Below are 22890 nucleotides of genomic sequence, written 5' to 3'. Positions count from 1 at the left end.
TCTTTTCCCATCTTTTACTCTCATATTGCAGAGTCTCTCTATCTTATGGCAAGGTCAAAGGCAAAAAGACCCCAACTCAACCCCCAAATTCCAGGTAGAGCATATGGATCTGGTAATAGACTGTGTGCAATGAAAAAACCTTGTTTTGAATAACCACCACTTTTCAATCACATGAGCGGTTATCAGGAAGTTGTATGAGTACATTTCATGAATCTAATTTTCCAATTACTGTCTCATTTCTAAATCAGTCCTGGGCATCAGATGAAGAAGAGATGGGTTCAGTGACACTGCAAATTCTGCATTTCAAATTCCTATCACAACCAGCATCTTTAAAACCATGGTTTGCTAATACTCTTGAAACCTGGATGCACATGATTGTGTTTGGACACAGATGACTACAGTGGGAGGAAAATGGACAAATCAATCTCCAAACAGAGAAAACCATGGGCAGTGCCAGAACTTAAATTAGAGCAAACTGCAAAACTACTAATGCTGGATCCTTTACACCAGGTCAATATCAAGTGTTAAATTAATTAATTTCAATTAATTTCTCACATCACATCTTCTTTCAAACTCCCAAACAGCAAGCAGTCTGTCTTGTATTTCCAGTGGGTTTCCTGACCCTAGACTATTAATTCACAAACGACCTGTAGCTTGCTGGTGGAATAGAGCAAAATTATAGACATTTTCCCTTTTACTTTTGCTGCCCTCTTTATCAGAAGATTCCTCTTCTAGCCTAGAAAAGACCAATATCATTTTTTTATTATTTTTTCTTCTCCCCTTACATGTGACCCTGTTTTCCCTAAAGGTAGGTCCTTTCCTGCACCTCTTCATCACCCTCCCTTTGCTTTTCTACATCATGGCACTTCTCTCTTTTTCTTCTTCACTATTTTTTTGCCCCTCTTGCTGTTCAAGCCCTGTTTTAAAATTGACTTATTTTAGATCTGTTTCTAGGGTATCCTGATTTGAGTCTGATCCTGGGCTCTTTGTAGATATGGTCTTGATTTTCATAAGCTTCTAAAGCCTCATTTGCATCAACAGCGCTTTATAAATGATAACAACAATGACATTTTTCAGCAGTGGCTGAGTCATTTGCTGTAACAACTAATTTATGCCAAAGAATTGTCTCTTCTCTTTCTACATAAGTTGTCCACAAAAAGGTAGCAAAGTTCTCACTTATCAATGTGATTCATTCATTTCTTCCTCGACACTGCTGGAATAACTCTTGTGAATAAATGTTGCACAGCTCCGCTGCTCTGCCACAATTAAAAGCAAATAAACAAAGCTTACAATTTACACTGGAAATCTTGTCACCACGACATGTAAGTACCAAGCAGAGAGCCCTTCATGTCAGGCAGTCAATCTCAGCCTGGATGGGAACCAAACATCTCAATGAGTTACGTGATGTACCTGATCAGAGCAGAGCATGCATTAGGCAGGACCAGATCAAAAAGCCCTGCCACTGGAGGGCTGGAAAGGCATTCTCTCACAGATTGGTCTCATAGAGAGAGAAGATAACACATAGGCAGGCTGCACAGAGCCCGAGTCTCCCTCCTGACCCAATGCAAATCCATCAAAGTCAATGGAGGATATTGATTTCAATCATGGACTGCTGTGAAGTACATGTAAACAAAGGGAGAATCAGTCCCACATCATTTTAAAAAATGGAGACATAAACAGGCTGTTTCTCATCTCTGCCGGGACTCCAAGTAGGTAGCCCTTCACTTCTGGTGGCTTCTCTCCCAGCTCTGACATGAGCCACCTCTGGGAAGGAGCCCAGGTACACGTTCCGACAACTCGGCACAGTGCCCAGACACTGGTTCTTTGCCAAGTTCCTCTGGAAGGCACTTTTCAAGGACTTGGACACAAAGAAGTCGTGATTATAAGCACCAAGCAGTTCTGACACAAATCATAGAGATTTATGTAAAGCATATCTGAATCTTGGGGATCTTGGTGGAGCAACCACAGCCTTCAGCTCAGCTAACAATCGTACTCCTTCATAAAGACCTTAAGAGAAAGCTGTTTTATGTTTCTGCAGTTCTTTTCATTTTCTTACCATCTGCTTCATTCCTTGGGAGCAGCACAAGGCATGAGTGCAGATCCCAGGTGGGAAGGAGGCTTTATTGCTCAGCTGACCCAGCAGACCCAGAGCTAATGCACTACATGCTGCTAAATGGACCTTGGTAAAAAAATAACAGGCCTTGACGCATTTAGCTGGACAATCTTGGCTAAAAGAATTATCCAGTTATACCAATCTACACCAGAAGCTAAAGTTCAGTGCAATCGAGCTCAGGAAAACAGGAGAGGAGCAACCTCTGCATGCCAGATCTCATATGCTTTAGAAATACCTGACATCCACCATTTCCAAGCATACCTCTGGCAATCAGGACATCACCAGCTCCTCTGGCTTTTGCTGCTGCAATAGCAGAGGGAGAGGAAGCCCTGGCCCAAAGTGCTGCCTTTCAGCTTCCAGCTGACTCCAGCCAGCCCTGATTTGAGGGAGAGATGCTGCAGAACAGCCCTCAGGCTCCTCAGAGGGGTGTGATTTGCAGCTAATCCAGTGACTGGATTAACACCCTCTGAGCTGCAGCACCAGCTCCAAAAGAAGCCACACAAAGACCACCACCAACAACAGTGCACATGTACAGTGCTCTTGGAGCTGAAAGGAAATGGAAAGAGAGTTTTTGTGTGTGTGTGATGTGGTGTGTGTAAAAGAGCTGATAGAAAGGCAAAGCACAAGCACCCCTTAAGCCAGCAACTCATCAGAAGCAGAAGCAATTCCAGAGCCCACCAGGCTCCCTCACCAAACCCTGACAACCACTTGGAAGCAGATGACATTACCTAATGTGACATATTTGCAAAGTTTAAATCCAAACCAAAGCAAATTCTCATTTACTTCATGGGAAAAAAAAAAAATCTAAAAAACATTCCACAATCAATTTTAAGCAAAAACTTCTCTCTCACCTTAAACTACCTGACATTCCTATAAAACAAAGCACAACTCCAAGCCCTTCTCATCCATTTCAGTCCCATAAATCTGAGCACAAACCACTTAGCAATTATTTTATGAAGAGAGAAATACAAAGTGTCCCACAGCTACTGAGTGCTGAGCAGTCTCAGCCGGGAAGCACAACACTGCATAGTCCTGCAGAACCAACTGTTATCCTGGGGAGATTTAACAAAAGGAGATAAAGCAAGAGGAAAGATCCTGAGCATCACCCCCAGCCTGACAATGACCACAGCAGCAAATGAAAGAACCCTTCAGCACATCCATGCCTTGCACAGCAGTGGGCTCTTGCCTGTGAGTCAGAATCCACCTCCATGTCCTCCTGCAGATTTATGACTTTCTGGAATTACTCAAGTAAGAGTTCATATGAACAGGACCTTCCCTTGATCCAACAAGGTAAATCTCTTCAGCTGAGCTGCTGTCAAAGGTTAAAGTGTCCTTTAGCATGAGGACCTTGAAGACTTTACCAAAAGAAACGCAGTTCTCCCAAGGCTCCCTGTGGCCCCCAGGGCTGGGGTTAGGCAGGAGGCAGCTGTAAATGAGTTGTGTCCCAACCCAGCCTCTGCCTCTGCTTATTGTGCTCAAGACACATGTCAAGATCCTCTCAGGTTAAGACAGTCACTCTGGTCTCCCTTGCTATTGTCACCTGTACAAAGCCTGGGGACAGGTTCACCCTGGGCTTGCCAATGTCTCTGCATGCACCAACTTCTCCTCAGCTGGCTCCCAGGGGAACACAAAACACTGCTGATGGGACCAAAACCTTACTAACATTCCAGGTAAAAGACTTAGAAACCATCTAATGATTCCCAACATCTGCACCTTCTAAATTTCTGGCTGACACTAGGCTGGAAGGATAAACTGCCTTTCAGCTTCAGCAGCTTCTGTCTCCTTAGACACCCAGCACCAGCTTCTCATCCTGAGGGCACACTTAGGCTCTTTGCACTGGGTGAAATGTCCAAGAGCCCCATGATAACGTATCACAAAAGGGATCTTACACAAAGCATCGTCCTCACCAGCTCACTGATATACTCCAGCAGCTCTTGGAAACAGGGACTGGGATTCTTGGCAGGGTGGGAGGAAAAGGGAAAGAGAGAGGAGAAGAGATTCTTTCTGGTGAGCATGTTTTCTTTCCACCAGCCAGGCCCCTAGGTCCCCTGCTGCCAAAGCACTCAGAATAAAACATTAATTCAATACCACACATTTAATTACACATTATTTGAAAGTGAATTTATTTAACAGAGGAAAATAGTCTTCAGAGAGCATCTGCCTCCTTCAGACTCATGTGTCTGCAGGGAGGGGGGCTTGGAGAGGAGATAGGAGGCATAATGGTTTGTTTTACATCAGCAGCTATTGCTGTTCAGTTCATCCCTTCAAAAGAGGAGATTTTAAGGAGATAGAGTTGTGTTTTGCAGCAACTTACCGGCTGATTTGATTTTCCAGCTAGTTTTCACTTGATTGGAAAGTGCTGCTGCAGACAGATACCACTTGTCTTTCTGTTTTACTATTTTTCCAAGAGAAAGGAAGGATTATTGGTGGAGGGTTGGAGGGGGACTGGCTGCCCCTCGAGGGACCACGTGATAGTCAGATTTCAGGCTTAAGGCTTTAACAACACAGTAATCAGACACTTAACAGCATCCTAGTGCCGTGATGGATAATCACAAGAAAGCGGGAAGTGACTGGGTCTCAGCAGCAGCCTGGCAGCTTGGAGAATGTCTCCCAGCAGGAGCACAGGGGTTTACTTTCCACCCCTGAGTCACAGGGGTTCAGGGCTATGGACTGCTCCAGACTGACTGCATGGCCCTACCTGATACAGCAGGACTGGGAGCCCAGCAGAACCAGAACCTGCTTTCAGCAGCGTTGAGCATTTCCCCAGCCAGTGCTGCACTGCACACATGGCAGCAGACTCCAGAGCCTCACATTTCCCCAGCTCCACTGCACACATGGCAGCAGACTCCAGAGCCTCACATTTCCCCAGCTCCACTGCACACAGGGCAGCAGACTCCTGGTGCAGGCAGCAGCCCCTCCATGGCTGAGCTGCTGCAGGGCCAGAAATGAGTTCCTGGGTCCTTTGAAGAAAGGAGTTTGCTCGCAGTGAACTCAGCCCTTGGCCTTTGCTGTCCTCTGGCACCCCCACAGTGTCCCAGCAGACAGATGCCACACAGAGCTGGCTTAACTGGTGCCACATGAGCCTTTCTCCCAGCCCTCATCCCTGCACTGGCTCTTCCTCACATTCCCTGATTTGGGAGCAGCACTGAAAATCTCCCTCATCTTTGAAACAGCCTTGATTAGACTGCATTCCCCCTTGCCCCAGGCAGACACAAAAGTGTGCCAGGCACCACCTCTGCTCCCTCCAAAAGGTACCAGCAGAATTCATCCCAGCCAGTTCTGGCCCCCAGAGCAGGATGTGTCTCTGACAGACATCTCTTGGTCGATTATTGCCCTTTTTGGCCTCAGCAGCCAGATCTTGCTGGTGTCATTCCCATCCCAGCCATCAACCTTTGTGCCATGCTGAAGTGTGCTTGCACACCCATGCAAATATTGCAGCACAGGGTTCAGGTCACAGCATTAAGCTTTTCCATATAATTTCATTTAGGGGGTTTTTGATACAACTGTTTCAGTTTTGTTCAGCTGCTGCCCTGATTCACAGTTTGAAGGATTTAGCCCACACTACAGTTGCTAAAAGATTCCAGATATATTGAATATGTTCTGGAAAATATGAGACTATTAGAAAGGTGGCACTAAAGAAGGAGGTATGGTTTGGAAGTGGTTCAGACTAAAACTGTGATCCCCATTGCAAAGTCCAGGACAAGAACTGGCCCCAAAGTTGGGTGCAAAATGAAGAAATATTTTTAGACAAAGTGCAGTTTCCTCCAGATGTGGAAGTGCATAAAGACTGTCAGAAAAATCTGTTGTGACAGAATTCCTGGACCATTTCAAAGCAGAAAATTTGGTGAAAGAGGCTTGTGTTCTGCATTTTCCAGCTAGAGCTCCAGGCAGGTTGAAAGTGCTTGTGATTGTTGCCATCCTCACCATCATCACAAAGGAAAAAAGGAAAAGGAGAATTTTGAAAGAAATGTAGCATCAACTCTTTTTTTTTTTTTCTTTTTTTTTCCTTTTTTTTGTGTCTATAAACTCCAGGTAGCAATATCATTTCTTGCCCCATGCCTAGTCATTTTCCCACCAACAACTTTGCTTGGTGGTCGTTAAACAAGTGGCTAATGCAGCCAAACCCATGGAACACGAAAATTCCAGAAGTGAGGCCATACGGAGCAAGAACATGAGGTGTTGAAAGACAGATCTCAGGCTCAAGTTAGGATTTCGTTAGAAAGTCTCTCTAGTTTGCCCAATTTCCACCTCTCTCCTTCTTTCCCACTTCCTACTTTTCCTCCCTTTCTTGCAGGACCTTGTCTGTGGCTTGATGAGGTGCTCCCTCAGATTCACGTTTTCCTAACACCCCAAATGGACCTTGCTCTGCCCTTGTTTCTGCCTGAGGTTTCCTTGGATTTCTCCCTGCTTGTTCTGTCTGCACATCCCTTTTTCCATCTCACCAACTCCTCTTGCAGAAGGAAACCCCTGAAGGAGGAGTAATGTGAGACAGCTCTGCCTGCTGGGCTCTAAAATTACTGTGGTTTGGGTGATTTAGGCTATTGTTAAGAGGCAGCAAATTATGCAGAGAGGGATAAAGAGGAGGAGTATCATACAAAGGAATTACTAATCTGATGGGGAGAGCAGCTGGTCCTCATCTAACCCTCCAGGTCTGTGCATGATTATGCTCCTTTGGCCTGTGCCTGATTCACAAGTAGGAATTAATTTTGTGCTGGTGCTCCTGTGAGGCTACACACCAAGAGAAATCCAGTTTTCCTCCAAGGTTCCCCTTGCTGTAGGAAAAAAAAATATAAAGGGAGGTAACAGCAGAGCAGCTCTTGATGTGAGAAAGGAGCCCACCAGCCCCCTGGGTCCATCCTGCAGAAGAGGATCTCTAAAGGCATCAACTCAGCCATGCATTGACTCCAAAGCTGTTCCATGGTGAGATCCAACTCGTTTCCCAGGCACTGGCTGTGCAGAGCCACTGTCCAGCCAGCACCACCTTGCTCTGTTTGGCAGAAACAAATCTCTTTAGCAGTGAGATGTGAGCCAGAAATCGGCTTCCTTGGGTTAGGCTTTGAAAATCCCTCATCACCAGGAGGTCAGCACTGTTTAAGGAACCACATGCTCTAGTTAGAGCATCCTTCCCTGATGGCACTGCTTCACTGCTTCCCTGCTGCCTCCTGCCCTTATTGTGGCTATAAAGGAGAATCCATCTTGGGTTATTGCCTCTGACACTCCCAGCATGGGGAGAACACAGGATGATAAAACAAAATATATATTTGTCCATTTTTCTGTCTGTCATCCTTCAGCAATGTCTCACACCATCGTGAGCCAGATAGTTGGGGTGAATTTTCACAAAATCCAGCACAAATTTCAATGAGTGCAAGAGGGAGGGGGGGGGAAAGAATCCTACGGTTTTCTCCTGTGGCCAAACATCAGTGTCTGCACCAGAGGAAATATACTCAGTTAATTCTTCTTAAAGGCCCTGGTGAGACTCAAGAAAACATTCTGCAGTGCTGGTAGCCTCAGAAGACATGATTAATTGCAGATGGTGAAAAGGTGCATGTTCAGCTTTAACTGAACTCTGTTTGAAGACTGGATGATTGTTAAGTTGGTATTCAAGGCACATGTGGAAGGCAAACTATGAGGATCTTCATCTACAAAACCAAGATATTATATATATGTACTTTTTATATATATCATATATGGCTTAACAGCTTAAATTTAAATGTGTATTGTGAAGTTTTACATCAAGAACATACTGTTAGCAGAAAGGACCAAAATCAGCAAGATTACTGGGGAAGGTGGGAAAGAGTAATACTGTTTTTCAATTATCTGAGGATGCAGAGGCATAAAAAGAACCTCCCAGAGCTGGCAACAGCAATCTGTAATGAATATATGTGGGTGATGCTGTAGAGCACTGAGTGGGGTATAATGGTGGAAAGATCTTCAATACCTTTATCTGTTTCTCCTCACTAGCCTAGGACAGGTCTCATTTCACCCAAAAATAGCTTGAACAAGAATATATATGCTGTTTTCCTGAACTGCCTTAATTGAAGGGCCAGCATCAGATATTGGGATGGGAACACAGCAAAATGAGAGGCCACTAATCCAATCCATCAATCTCCCTACAAATGCTGTCTCCTTATTGCAATCTGAGCTTGGAAAGTGACCCCAAATTCAGCTTGTATTGAAAAGGTCACCTTGAAGTCTTTTCTTTATCAATCAGAGTTTAAAGCAAGTCTCTTAACCTTTTCCCAGGGCAGAGATTTTTTAAGCAGGTAGTGGGAAAACCTACCCAGATCAATATCTGAGTGCATATGAGCACCCAAAGTTCAAAATTTCACTCAGACTTCTTGCATTTACACAGCCAGGCTGCAATTCTCCTGCAAACAGAGCTCACATCAAGTCATTTGAGGTCTCCAAACTAGAAACTGTAATTGTAGTGAGAGAAGAAAAAAAAAAAGAAAATAAAAAGGAATGAATAATTACCAAGCTGTTAAAAATCACGTCTTCATTTCTGGAAGGAGTTCAACGAACAAAAAATTCCTATGCTGCCCAGTTTGCTTCATTTATCCTTTCTTAATGGATAGTGCTGTTTCTCTGTAGCATAAATTTCAGTGTCTCTCTCTCTGCTTCTCTTCTCTCTCTAGGGATTCCTTTCTCAAACACATCCCAAATCAGGAGAGGCTCTGAGTGTGTTTGGGACCTTCAGCATAGTCAGTGCTGGTGAAAAATCCCTCAGTCCATGATGCTACAGCAGGAAGGAGTCTGGTTCCTGCCTTCAGAATTTTCTTCCAGATCATTAGTAGACATCAAGAAAAACACAGGTGATTAACAGTGACTTCCAGGACACATCACTTTCTACCTCTTTCCAATTGGAAACACTTTTAGCAACAACTCTTTTATGCCTCTTGCTCTTAGAGCAGATTTCTACACGGGCTCTTTGTTTTGTCAATGCATTTGTCAATGCTTCTACCCCTAGTCATTAATTTCAGATGCTGGTGCTTGTCACATTCTTGTGTCCTGTATCCACTGAATTTCCCTCAGATATGGTGGTAGTGAGCTCCTCAGGAAATGCCAACAGATTAATGTAGTGTGACCTCCCACTCCAAGCCATGTTACTTTGGCCTTCAGAGAGAGCTGCTTTCCAGGTGTTCTCCCACAACATCCTTCAAAGTTTAAGAGGATTCCCAGGAATTTCCCAGAGCAAACACCAAACTCACTGGTCTGTCTCTTGTCCCCATGATGTCCACCACTTTCAAACTCTCATCCATCTGCCCAATTTTAAACAGTCAAATTAAAATGTCAGCAAAGAGCTTGGCAAGTTGTGTGCATACCCTCAGGATGTGCTCTCCATCTGTAGAGGATGCTCACCTGGCCCCGTGCCCTTGAACAGCTGGTCACTGATATGAACTCTTCATCTTCCATAAAGTTGGATACCATTTTGGCAGATGGAAAATATTTAATAGTCCTTCTCTCCTCTTATCACTGATTCAGGCTGGCTTTTGTTCTGTCATCAGGGTAAGGTCTCCATGTATCACTCTCAAGATAAACACCTTTTCCTACATATCCTCTGTACCTGCTAACTGTTCTCCTCAAAACTCCAAACCCCTCCTTGATGTGAGGCCAGTGTTGTTGTCTCTGAGGTGCTTATGTGCAAAAGGACTTTCCTGTCTGAAATACACCCTCAGCATCTGTATGGCTGCTGCTTTCCATTCCTTTGTTTTCTCCTGCATTCTTCTTCCTCCCCTCTCCTTTCATTGTGGTACTTCAGCAGTGCCCCATTATGGTCTCAGTCTCTTGCTTAGCCAGCCTGGTCTATGTCAGCCCCATCATCCTGTCTTTTATTATCTTTATTTTTACTAGAGTGAATGTTTAGGGCAGCCTTCCCAACTGTGTCTGAAAGACCTGCATTAAAGCCCAGCCAGCTTTCTTCCACTCGCTTCACATTCCCTGTAAGCCATCTCTCTGAAAGGCCACTGGTTTTGTGTGGCTGCCCTTTCTGCAGACCCTCCTCAGCACTTCAGCTCCACAGGGAATATAATCACTTCAATTTCAAGTCTATTTATTACAGTTGCACAATTTCCTTTAATCTGTCATTTCTCCTTCTCCTCCCCCCACGATTGCTTTCTTTTCATTGAGCTGTGAGTGCACTGAGGAGGTTTTTACCTCTGACCCTCGCTGCCTGCTCCAGCCCATCCCTGCACTGGCTCACGCCGGGCGCCTTGTGCACTGATTATTGCTCATTATCCTGTGGCTTAATGAATGTGCTGGGCCCTTTGCAAACAAATGCATGTGTCACAGACAGCAGCTCCCCCATTGCTGACCCCTCGGGACTAATTGAGGCAGGGAAGACAACACTTTCAGGCACAAATTGCCTGTATCATCAGCACTGAGAAGGAAAGGGACTGAGAAACTCTCCAAGGCCTGTCTGAGAGAAGGAAACCGTAAAAACAGAGTGCCCATGTCTGCCTGAGGCTTGTAAAACAACATATTTCTGGGCAGGGAGAACAATGTTTTTATGTAGGGGATGGATGTCCCTCCAGTGACAAGGCTGAGTGCAAAACCACAAGCATCCCTTCAGAGCTGGAGCTGTAAGAGCCAGAGAAGCCCCAGCTGACATGAAAACCATCAACATGCCTCCCTGTAAGTAAAGCTGTGTGAGCATGCACACCTCCTGAGGTTTAATTGGTGTATTAATGTATTAAAGCACTGACACAAACAAACAGGGACTGCCTTCATAAGCTACAAAATCCTTGAGTACATTGTAATTAGCTGGGCTTGTTAAACCACTTAATAAGCAATAGATAGCATGTGTCTGATGCCCCTGCATCTTGGCTCAGAGGGAAAGACAGGCAATTGCTTAAATATGGAATGTGTTCAGTTCTGAAGTGACTCCTAAGAACTGTTCCCCTGACACAGGGAACATCTGCCCAGGGCAGACACAGCTGAGATCAACACCAGGGTCACTCAATACAGTCTCCACTCCATCCCTCCTGTCCTCTTCCCACCAGGCAGCTCCCAGGTTGTGTCAAGGAAAGGTGGGAAGGGCTGGCACTGGGAACTAGCAAGTCATCACCAGGATTCATGCTGTGATCACCCTTTTCCCACTTCCTGAAGAGTCCTAGGAAAGGGTAAAAGTCAGCAGGGACACAGCCAAACCAGGCAAGACAACTGTAGAGTTACCCAGCATCCCTGAATGCAAATGGGCAGTCAGTGCTTTAATTTTATCCCAGATCCCAGCTTACTCCCACAGTGCTAGCACCCGTCCATGTGCCCCTGTGCAGTCCAGCTGGCTATCCAGCTCCAAATTTAACTTTCCCAGCACATCACCACGCACAACTGCAGCTTTCTGCGAGCGGGCAGAGAAGCTCCCTCAAACACCGCCTCCACCCAAGTCCACCACGGGGATTTGCAGCTCTGCAGCTATTCCTAGATCTCAACTGGATTCTTCTTTTCATCTTTGTTCTGCCTCCTATTCTAGTGCTGAACCCCAGGCCTGCTGCCTTGGAGCTTCCTCCAAATGCTGCATTCATCCATTTTTAAAGGTGACCTTCCAACTTTAAAGGAAGTTAGCAAGCCTCACTGTCTTCATTTACCCTCTTCTTCTTTTCAACCTGCTCTTTATTATGAATTAAAAAGGGGCCTGAAAGGTTTTCTCTATTAAAAAATAAAAGCTTTAGAAAGAGCACATGTTTCTAAATAATTTCTCTCCCAGTTTTTGCAGCAGACGTCTTGCATGTCATGATGTTTGCTTGCTGCAAACTATCAGCTGCCAGCCCTGATGCTCTGATTTGGCCACTTACCTGACACTGTGGGGTGCCTGTCACCCTACCCCACCACTGGTCACTCTCTCCCTAGTTCTGTCACCACTGTTTGGCAAAGCAGTGCCCTGAAAGGTTCTGGGTGAAAAATAACTTTTGAGTGAGCAGAGTTAAAAGCGGGTTTATTTTTAACTTGGACAATATCTGATACCCAGGCTAGACTGTGGCCTCATAAGCTCTGGTGCTGGCACAAATGAAGGGCAGCAAATAAATGAAGCTCTCTTTATTTCACCTTACTGCCAAAAGTGCATTTTACAATCCCAAGGGCTGTATAGCAATGGAAAGGGAAGGTGTCTCCAGCCCTAAGCAATAAGATTACTCTTGCCAATGAATTGGTGACAGTAATTAAAAAGGAAATAGCAAAGCAACATGAGAGTTTCCTGCTGCTGTGGTACAACAGTTTGCCATTTAATCAGGACAAGCAGAACACGAATTTTTACTGTAATACAATTGATGTAGGAAAGAAAACCATGATCTTAAAAAGTGAAAGCTCAACTTCTAGCCCTTCTCTTAAATTACAGAATCAAACAAACAACAACAACAAAGCACAAGAAAATAAACCAAACAACCAGTCCCTCTTCCTCCCTTTTCACTCTTTTGGCTGTGAGTCCTGCTGCTATGCAGACAGGTTGTGTTGGCTATTTCTTTTTGCCAAGAGGTCAGGACACCACAAATCACTGCCATACAGCCAAACTGGATTTAATCATCACCATTTGCTTCCATCCAAGAAACCAGAGACATTTTCTGAGCTAAGGACATCTCTCTGCCAGGCATGAGGCTCACATCCACAAACTCATTTCATGCTGACCACCAAATGACCACATGTGAGCAGGAGCCCTTATTCACACCTGGCTTGTGCCACACTGAGCCTGGAAGTGCTTGGCTCAGTCAGAAAACGCCCAGCTTCTCTTCCCAAACCATTCAATAATCCCTACCTGACATTGTTTGCCAGACTAAGTGTTAATCCTTAAACCCTGCTTGATCCCAGAGCATCCCTAGGACTCTTTCATTCACTTTCCAAGCCACATGTCCATGCTTTTCCTGACAGCCCCACTGTGCTCTCACATGCTCACTAGGACATACACTTTAGCTCTTCAAAAGCCAGCCATCAAGCTGTACAACAAGGGAAGCAGATGATTATGCTCTTCCTACAATTATCTACTGAAAGTAGGTGAGTAGTTCAGATTTTTAGGAGAAAAAGAGGGCTTCCCGAAGCAAAGGCAAGATTTCAAGGAGGTACTGCCAGGTCAAGTTTGAGTACAATACATAATGGAAGGCTCCTTGCTTCGCCTCACAGCCTCAGCCTTTCTTTGGCTCTGATGCTCAGTTTTATCTTTGGGCAATGAATGATTCATGGAGCCTTAAAATATATATAATCTATATCTCCTAGAACAAAGAGTCTTTTTTTCAGAGGGTTTTAAGGGAGCAGGGAGCAGCATGTGTGCTGCCTGCACTTGGGCTTGGATGTCCCTTGGGAAAGGATCCTTGTGGCTCCCCGCTTCTTCCCAAACCCAAGCAGCTGATCTGAGCTTGCAACTGAGCTCCCAGCTCAGTCTCTACAACACAAGGACGTGCTGCTGAGGGTCTCCAGAGCTGCTGTCTGGAATCACACCCAGCTCAGAGCCAGGTTATTCTCATCCATCGCTGGCAGTCCCAGTGCATGGACACCCTCAGTGGACTGTGGGGCACTTAAATCGTTTATACAGAACTGCAGACAGGGAAGCTGCAGCAAAAACTTACCTCCATGCCACAGCCTAATCCCCCCAAGGCTTTACCACCCTGACCTCCAGTCCTCTGCCTAGGGCTGTGGATCACATGTAATGAATGTGTTTCTTCCCTTGGAAATCCAACACCACTTTTCCATCATGAGCATTTGTTTCCTACTACACATACAAACACAAACACACACACACCCCTGCATCATCATCGGTGAGCATCTACTTACTTATCCAGACAAGGACAAAACTTAGGACACAACTTTGGATATTATGCCAAAGGCATTTCCTTTCCAGCTGAATAGATGCCCATCCTCTGGTTTCTTGTTCAGGAACCTGAGCATAGGACTGGGTGAGATCTGGTGAAAGCTCCAACCAGTGGGGATCTGTTCTTACTCAGAAGGGAGCACAGGGAAATGAGAAGTGGAGAGGTTTTAGAGTGGGAGGGCTGGAGTCCTCAGTGGCTTATGTCCAGCAAGCTGTGGGATGCCTCCCACACCAACAGCCCAGCTGGATGACAGACTGAGCATCACAGTGCTATAAACTAGGGGCACAGACATGCCCCAAAGAGTTGAAGCAGCCCTTCAAGGCATAATCCAAATAGATTCCAGTGCAGCCCTTTGAGCTCAGTGGCCCTTTTGGATCAAAGATCCAGGTTTCAGTCTGTGCTGTATCTACAGCTCATGATCACCACATTTCCTTGCTCTTTGAGTCTTAGAGGTCTTCCTTAGAAGGTACATGACAATATCTTTTATGCTCAAGAGTCTTTGTTTTCTAAGGATGACTTTATCTTTTTGTTGAGAGATATTCGCCTTCCCTTGTGAGATTGCTATTGATATCATTCTGCCCTTTTATTTATTTTTTCTTTAGGTTCATGCCTGCACCACTGAATCCAGAAAAGGAAATTTGGCAAAACATGAGATGCTTCACACATTACTGTCATGCAGAGAAGCTTAAGGACCTACAGAGAATGTTACCCACCTCCCAAGAGTCCACTGTGAGGTTAACAGGATTAAACTGAGCTCAGTCTAGTCACAGGATGATACTTTCATCCAAGATACACCATCAGGGATTTTGTTACCTTCTTGTGAAGCCACAGCTATAAGATCTTCTGTTGGATTGAGTGGCAAGCATGTCATATGGCTGCAAAAAAAGGTGTTCTCTCCGTGTTGAATGCACTGCTGGCCCTGGGCAGATTTAAGGAACACCACAGCCTTTTTTTTGCTGATTGCTAATGAAAACGAGAGGCTGGCACTATTATCAGCTAGCCACCCTTGCAGTTCTGTGCTCTCAAGTTTTCCAAAGGAGTCAGCAGCTATGCCAAACACCTCCCACAGCTCTGCCATACCTGCTGGCGTTTGGGCTGCATCTTCCTTCGCCACACCTGACCCAGGTGGTCAAACAGGAGCAGCCATGGGCCTTAACCCCAGTCTCCAGCAGCACTTGGCTCTTCTGATTTTCCACTCCCACAGTTCCAGACCTGCAGCATTTCCAGCCAGAAGAGCCCCTGCTTTCTCCTAAGCAGGGACTGACAGTTTCCCACTGATACTGTCTAATGCAGTCAGTTATCATTGATGCATTTAGAGCAGATCCATCAAAATAATTCCTGCTAGACGTCTAAATCCAGCACATTACACACAATAGCTCCTTAGAAGGAGAAAAATGACACTTACCTGTCTTTAAGTGAGGCCCTTCTCAGTTGCCTGCAACGCCTGTGCATGGTGAGATGTGGCTTTGGGGGACTCGTACCTCTGGAGTTGTTCCAGCAGTGCTGAGCATGTGACTGGAGCTTAAACACTTAAACTTCCAAACCCTCTGGGACCACCCAGCAAACAAACGTGTCCAGGAAGCACAAAGAAGCCTACAGGGGGCTGGAGCAGGCACTATCAAGGAAGAAGTGACCATGCACAACTGTTCCTATCATCCCCACATATTGCCTGACACTGATAGAGCAAACCCAAAATGCTCTGTTGATCCAGAATATCTCCAAAATTGCCAGGCAACAAGGCCTCACGAGGAAACCTGAGCAGAGGTATGACTCTTCAGCCTGGAAAGCCAAGCTCACATCGGTGATGTTAGAAAGGTGCATTAGCATGATGTCACTGTACATGCTGACAGTGGCACCAGGGACTGAATCCTGGCAGGATCAGGCCTTGGATACATCAGCTTGCAAGACCAGGAGCTCCTTCTCTCTTGCATCAGATGTTGCAATATACTCCACCACCTCACCAGCCTTGTCCATGGACTGCAAGCATCCCTCCCTCCCCCTCCCAATTATCTTAATAAACAGCCTGGACACATCTCTGACTCACTTAAGATAATGATGACCTGGCCAAAATCAGTTTATTCAGACATCCTGGCAGTTTACTGAGCTAATGCAGCTCCAGTCTGGCTCTGCCTGACTCCTCATGAATGAGCCTGACCTCCAGCAGTGGCTGCTCTGCCCTCAGTGGATGGAAGCCCACACACAGGTCAGACACAGGCTGCTCCCAGGATTCAGACTGGAGCCAGGAATGCTACTTGCTCTGAAAACAAGCTCTTAACTGTTCCAAAAGCTCAGGCAATGACAGTGTTTCTTGCCTGCAGGAAGACCTGTTGGGATGGTACAAATCCCAACATATGAAAAAGAAACATGGGGTTATAGACAACCCCAGATAACAGATGATTGAAGGGTATCTCTGCATGCTACATTCCTGACTACCTGTCTGAAGCATTCACTCACCCAATCCAAGAACAAAACCAATACCCATCACACAATATGAATATTTGAAGCAAGATCTTGGGGAAAAAAAAGGGCAAATACTCTGGAATAATAAACAAATGCTTACAGAAAGTCAACTTCTCTGCAGGAATCAGGCACAGATCACAAATGAGTCACTAACAGCAGAGTAAATCATTTAACCAGCACTTAGAACAAATCCCTCCACTTTGTATAGAACAACCAAAATGTATTCCTGCTGATTAGTCAGCAGTTACACTCACAAGTTCAAAATAATATCAAAATTCAAATGTAGCTGTCTTGCAGTTGCACTCTGCTTTACTGCTGGAGAAACTATCATCTTCTCTTTGCGAAGGAATCCTCCTGCAGTTATTTACTGGTGTGTGGGTTGGGATTTATTCTAGCTCTGTGGCATCAGACCACATGCTGGCACCACCAAGGAGCCTGCCTGTCTTAAGGAAAGTAGTGGGGACAACACTGGGAAAACCACAAAAGATAAAAGCAAAACAAAATGCACCACAACAGCAAAAGGTATATCATTGCTTCAGCAGGTAAAGCACCTTTTCCAGCTGTGAGTGGGCAGGTCTCCTATTAAACTACACCCTCACCTTCAAAGCAGCTGTATGCACTTCCCCACAGTTTGTTACATTTTCTTCCCACTGGTCAGGCTCTGCAAGCACTGGTAAACGCATGGTTAATATGGACTCTTTGACTCACTGCACAAACAGCACCAGAAGCACTTCCAAATGCTAAGGAAAGAAATGAAATCACTCAGCATTGATTTCTTGTGCACTCTCTTGCTGCTTCTCCTCCAAACCCGTGGTTTTTAGCTTTACTACTGTGTCTAGGCCTCTTTATCCTCTGCTAATGCCAGGCTTAACCCCGAAGATCTGCAGCTTGTTCTGGGTACAAATCAGAGCTGAGCAGTGATGCACTGCTGCAGTTTGCTGAATCAGCAGAAGCAGCTTCCTCTGATTCCCCATAGCTCCCAGGAATTCCCTGGACAGCAGGACACACATAGAGGGAAATGACAAAGACCTGATGGTAGAAAAAAACACAAAACCACCACCTTCAAAACAAGCTCAAGCCTCTTGGGAGAGAAGGCATGACTCCTCAAATGCACATCTAAATAAACAAAAGAGCAGCAAAGAACATCAGGACTCAGTACAATGCAGATAAGCAGCTGCAGAAACTCAGTATACTCCAATCATGACCTACAGCATCCCACACACAAGATACTGCCCTGAAGCAAGTCTGAGCCCAAGGTCCCACATGATGAGTCCACCCTGGAGAGAGCCAGAAACACACTGTGCCCATCGTGCTCCCTCCAAGCAGGAACTAAAAGAAACATGACTCCATCTTTTTAGAGTCAAAGTACAATGAGCCAAAACTTTGTTTCTCTGCTTATTCACACACAGGCTCCACATTCTACAATACCTGAGGAGGCAGGGTTGTGATGCCCAGAAAGAGCTGATCATTCCTGCTAGAGGTCTACTGCCTCACCCTACCAAATCAGCATCCCAAACTCCTTCAGTAATAACTCTTTATTTGAAGAATCATTTGAAGCCAAAGTGGGGAGAGAGAACAGTAAAGCATTATCAACTCATGGTCCAGCTGTCACAAAGAACATGGAGCCTTCACATGGGTACATCAGGCAACAGAGACAATCAAGAAGGAAGAACAAGAAGAAACAAGTGCCCAGCTCCTCTGCAATGCCTGTCAGAGCCTAGAGTTAAACCAGCTCCTTTTGAACTGACAGCATCAAAAATATTGTGGGAACTCATAGATAAGGAGTCAGTTCTCCTGAAACACAAGGCAAAGTGAACCAAAGCTGACCACAGCAGCGGCCTGAATATTTAGCTAATCAACCACTGTTTGCAATGTTTCTAGGCTGTGAAATCTGATAACAGACCCTGCAGTAGTGGAGAAGAAAAGACAGAGCTTCCAAACCCCATGTTTGTTTCCCACACCTCAGAAAGAAAAAGGAAACAGGGATGGAATCCAATGCAGTTCAGCTGCTCATTCCTTGTGTAAGGTTATGTTAGGAGACAAACATTTGTCTTGGGCACTGCAGACATTCCTGGAAAGGTCAAGGTCTCAGCCATCACCTAGTCCTATGAACCACAGCACCCCATCACTCCTAGAGACACACTCATTAGAAGGGAAGGTCATGTGGAAATTCACTCACAGCATCATTTTGAGACATTTGCTTGAAAGTCATGCCAGGAAGTTATAGGAACAGAAGGATGCTGGAAAACATGTTTTTAATTTGCTCATGAAAACTCTCACCAGGTTTTCTAAGAGGGTTCCAGCACCATCCACCAATATGTGCTCAAACACACCCCCGTCCTCATGCCCACTGTCACCTGCAGGTTGGCACAGCAGCTTTTAGTTGCATCAGTGACATCTCCTGTTGACAATTCTAAGACACAACTACTAAGACACACCCTCATGCCAAGTCCCACACATTGCAGAATGGTTCCTCTCTCCTCCTGGAGCATCCAACCACCCAGACATGAATTTCTAAACACACCCTTGAGCTTAACATGAGGCTAATTGTTCCTGAGGAGGGGACAACAATCCAGTAACCAACAGCCAGGTTTTCTGTTTTTTGTCAATTTGCACAGCCAAGCAATGAGATTCGAAACAACAGCATATCCTGAAACAAAAGCACTGCAGCCAGAACAATCTTTTACTGTCAAGCTCCCTGAGAGATAAGGCTTCTAATAAAACTTTTTCCACTAACTATAGAAACTTGTCTGGCAAATCCTGACACAATCTCCTGCAGTACCAGCTTGTCCCTGAGAATATGACCATTTTATGCTACAAAAACCAACTGGTTGTCAACTGAGACCATTAGCAGCTAAGCTCTCAGGCAAGAAAACATCTTTATGCCTGGCGAGAATGACAGAAACAAGAGCTACACCTGAGCAATGTTCCCATCACAACTGTAAATACCACCCTCCGCACCCGCCAAAGAAGAAAACAAACCAAACTCCCCACACATGGACCATCTCATGAAGAAGTAGACTATAGGACATGTCATTCTGAACATTTATTTATTTTGTCTTCAAAGAAGAGACCTGGTGCAGCTGTTTCGTTAGAAAATAAAGTGTTTATTAAGAAACTAGACATTGAACACCCCTATAGTCTCTGTGAAAAGGGACCGTCCCATTTCCCATTAGCACAGGATGATAGTTATGGCAAGATAAGAATGCTCAAAGATGAAGGAATCTCATTGACAGAAAATGAGGTAATGATTTACAATAATTAAAAATAAAATAAAATTTAAAAAAGAAACATCCTTAGACTTGCTACTTAAAGCCACCAATCGGAAACAGCCACGACTGGCTTTCATTTTCAGCAGTGAGGAACCAGAGACTTTAACTGGTGTTAAACAAATTGAGACATCGATCACAGTGGGGAGAACTGCTTTTAATTATGTTGTACGGTCCGGAGGATTTCTTCTAAGCAGAGATGGACCTGAGCTGCAAAATTCAACCCTTCCTCTGCTAGGGTGTTTGGATATAGGCTTCTGGTCCAGGCCCACAGATGCATCTCTACGACTGATACACACAGTTGAGAGCAGAGTCCCCTGAACAGTGCTAGGGAGAGGAGACAGTTCGGACGGACAAGACATCCCCAGGTCAGGTGGGTGACTTCCAGGAGATGGGGAAGTTCAGTTCAGACAAGCACCCAGTGATTCACACGCTCGGCGAAGCTCCTCCTCACTCTGTGAATCTGCAGAATTGAGGTGTCCATGGCACACGGCCGCAGGTCCTCTCTGGCAGTGCACCTCTGGCATTTCCAGCTCCGATGCGGGCAGGAAACGTTGTTGGGAGATTTGGTCATGGTTTCTGAAGCCATCCAACCTGAGCCAGGTCTCCTCACGCTAACCAGATGCCCCCTAAGGCATGTCCGTTAACTTAAAGCAATCTGCCACCATCTCTCCAGTACTCTTCTATTGCACTTTACCTTTTTATGCAAACAAACCAGGAGAAGAAGCAAGAGAATGGAATATTCCCAGCGATATCCCTATGGGACAGCTGATAGTAAAACCTCCTGGCAATGTCCAGGGTGGTTCACACAGGTCACCTGTAAAGGCAGGATTAAGCAGAACATCCATTCTGAGGCTTCTGCCCAGTTCTGGTGGAGAGGGACCGTGACTCTTTCCAGTGGCAGTGACCCTTGAGGGCTGGTGATTTAGAGACACCCCTGATGTGATAAGGTCATCTTGGGCCACCAAGAAGGCAAGCAAAGCTGAGTGGCTGGTGAGCAAGCTCCTGGTCCAATATTCCTCTCAAAAGGATCTGGCCACACCTGAAGCTTTTGGAATATTTTGTGTCCTCTAGAGAAAATCTGCTTTGCTTATAGGTTATCACTGATTTGTGTGAGCAAATCTCATACACATATGTGTATGTGTGAGCAAAACTCATACATATGACATCCAGAGAGTCCAAGGAAAGCCATGAAAGTTGCCACGAGGGCAGCTGGCTTCTCTTGAGGACAGGATGAAAGGGTTTACTTTTCCATCTGAGAGGCTTTGGATGAAGTAAGACAAAAGTGGGATAGGAGAGGGGGAGAGAATACAAATACCGGTCAGAACAGGATAAATACTCCTGGTTTTGCCAGAGAAGAAGCAACAGAACACTTTTTTTCCTCTCCTTCAGTCAGCCAGCCTCGAGCTGCTGGTTCTGGGTACATGACTGGGTTGCAGTCAATCTCTAGTGGGGTGGGAATACAGGGGAGAGCTAAAGGGGGCTGGAAAAGGCCCAGCAATGGGACCTACGTGCGTCTGATATGCTTTTCCACTTTGCTTACTGCTCTAGTCCTGGCAAGGACACAGACCCTCCTGCGCTATGGATTCTCCATCCATGCGGGAAGTTCCAGGCAACTCCTCAGATAAAGCTCATCATTTAAGCAGCAGGGAGAGACCAGAGTACGACAACGATATAGTCAGATCCAAAGAGCCGCTCTAACACACACAGACAGACAGACAAACAAAAGAAGCCTCCTAGAATATGTGCACTTCAAAGATAACCACACTCTTCCTGTCAGAGAAGTAAGATACTTTTTGTTTTTTCTTTCCATCCTCATTCCTTCCAACATTATTTTCTGTGCAAGAACTGGGAGCGGGGCTGCCTTTGTTCTTACCAAAAGTCTTCATTCTGCTTTAGTTTCTTCCAGGGTCCCCGCCTTGGCTCGCTCTGGGAGACCTCCCATGGCGGTGCCACGTAAGAGGTGATGGCAGCATTCACTGGGTGTTGCGAAGACACAAGCTTACAAAGAAAACTCCAAGCAGGGAGGACATGACTAAAGATGTCAGTTTGGTTGGCTTGGTTGTTTTTTTTTTTTTTTTTTTTGTGTGTGTTTTATTTTAAAGCAAAAGTACAATTATTTACTGTGTTATTAGGATGACTCCTTTCAATTGGGTTTTAATTCTCTTTATTTGCTCTCATTGCTGCTGTTGTGCCTTGCAGGAATATTTAACGAACACAGCGACCATTGGAGGAAAAGAACAACCCTGTTATCTGGTGACAGAAAACCACAGTTTCAGTTGGCTTTAACGTGTGTACAGGCAGGGCTGTAGAGTCCTATTAGGAGGAGACCTCAATCCATACAGACCACGCTTACTGCTTCCCACCATTTTGAGGGCACAGCCTATAAACTTGACATCAGAACAGGGACTTTTAAGGAGTTTTTAAAAGCCATGACGTCCTTTGCTGAAATAAACACTGACATCCTCAACATAAATGCCTTGGTTAAGAGGTTTGGAATGTCCAGGGAGGCTTATTGGATTCAACATAATTTCTCTGAAACCTAAAGGGGGAAAAAAAACAGAAAAAAGAAAAAAGCAAAATAAAGTAAACGAAAAAACAAAAAAGAGCAAAACTAGAAAAAAAAGAGAGAGATATCGACACACATGTGATTATATAAAAAAGAACCAAATGAATAACTAGCAAACGGCTGCCATTAAATTAAAGCCAAAATGTCCTCTCCAGGCAGGACTACCTCACTCTGTCTTTCCATAAAGAACAGGCAATCATTTCATGTGGGGTGTGCAGGCACAAGTGCTCTGAGGACAAGGGCATGCAAGAGGTCTGGACAGACAACTGGGGACAACTCTTTTCCAGAGATTACCACTAAGTCCAAATTCCTACCTAGTCCATCTTTTCCCTAGGCAGACAGTGAGGAATAGGGAGACTCCTTCCTGTGCCTACTTTTCTCTCATGATTTATCTAATCTGGCATAACATTCCTGAAGCCAAAAAGTACCATTGCAAGGCTGGGGAGACCTGACCCCATAAACCTTTCTTCATCCCAGCTGTCCCATCTACACCAAACCCTGCATGATGGGGGCATCTTCTCCTCATCTCCTCCTTTTGGATTACTGAAAGTGATCTGAAGGTTTAGCATTTGCCAGAAACACCAGCCAGATGAGAAAGAAAAATAAGGGGAGCAGAAATCATAGGCAAGCTCCTTCCTTCAGTCCAACAAACTTACAGGACAAATATAATGTTTAAAGGGCTGTATC

The 22890-nt window shown here is 45.2% G+C and overlaps 1 protein-coding gene across 3 annotated transcripts in view; it reads right to left on the bottom strand.

Moving 5' to 3' along the window:
• NTRK3 (neurotrophic receptor tyrosine kinase 3) overlaps positions 1-22890 on the bottom strand; it is a 204164-nt gene that overhangs the window by 44895 nt on the left and 136379 nt on the right. Inside the window, exon 13 of one of the 3 annotated variants that reach the window (XM_088172619.1) lies at positions 19452-22176. The exons of the other annotated variants lie outside the window; for them this stretch is intronic. Within the exon in view, the coding sequence (XP_088028745.1) occupies positions 22058-22176 (119 nt within the window). The 3' untranslated portion in view covers positions 19452-22057. Of the gene's footprint in view, positions 1-19451; positions 22177-22890 lie in introns of those variants that run through there. 3 annotated transcript variants of the gene reach the window in all.

The sequence above is a fragment of the Sturnus vulgaris genome, chromosome 13 (assembly GCF_052056855.1).
Source record: "Sturnus vulgaris isolate bStuVul1 chromosome 13, bStuVul1.hap1, whole genome shotgun sequence".
In the NCBI taxonomy this organism is placed as follows: Eukaryota; Metazoa; Chordata; class Aves; order Passeriformes; family Sturnidae; genus Sturnus; species Sturnus vulgaris.
The sequence above is the reverse complement of the archived record's forward strand: the minus strand, read 5'-3'. Positions and strand labels throughout refer to the sequence as shown.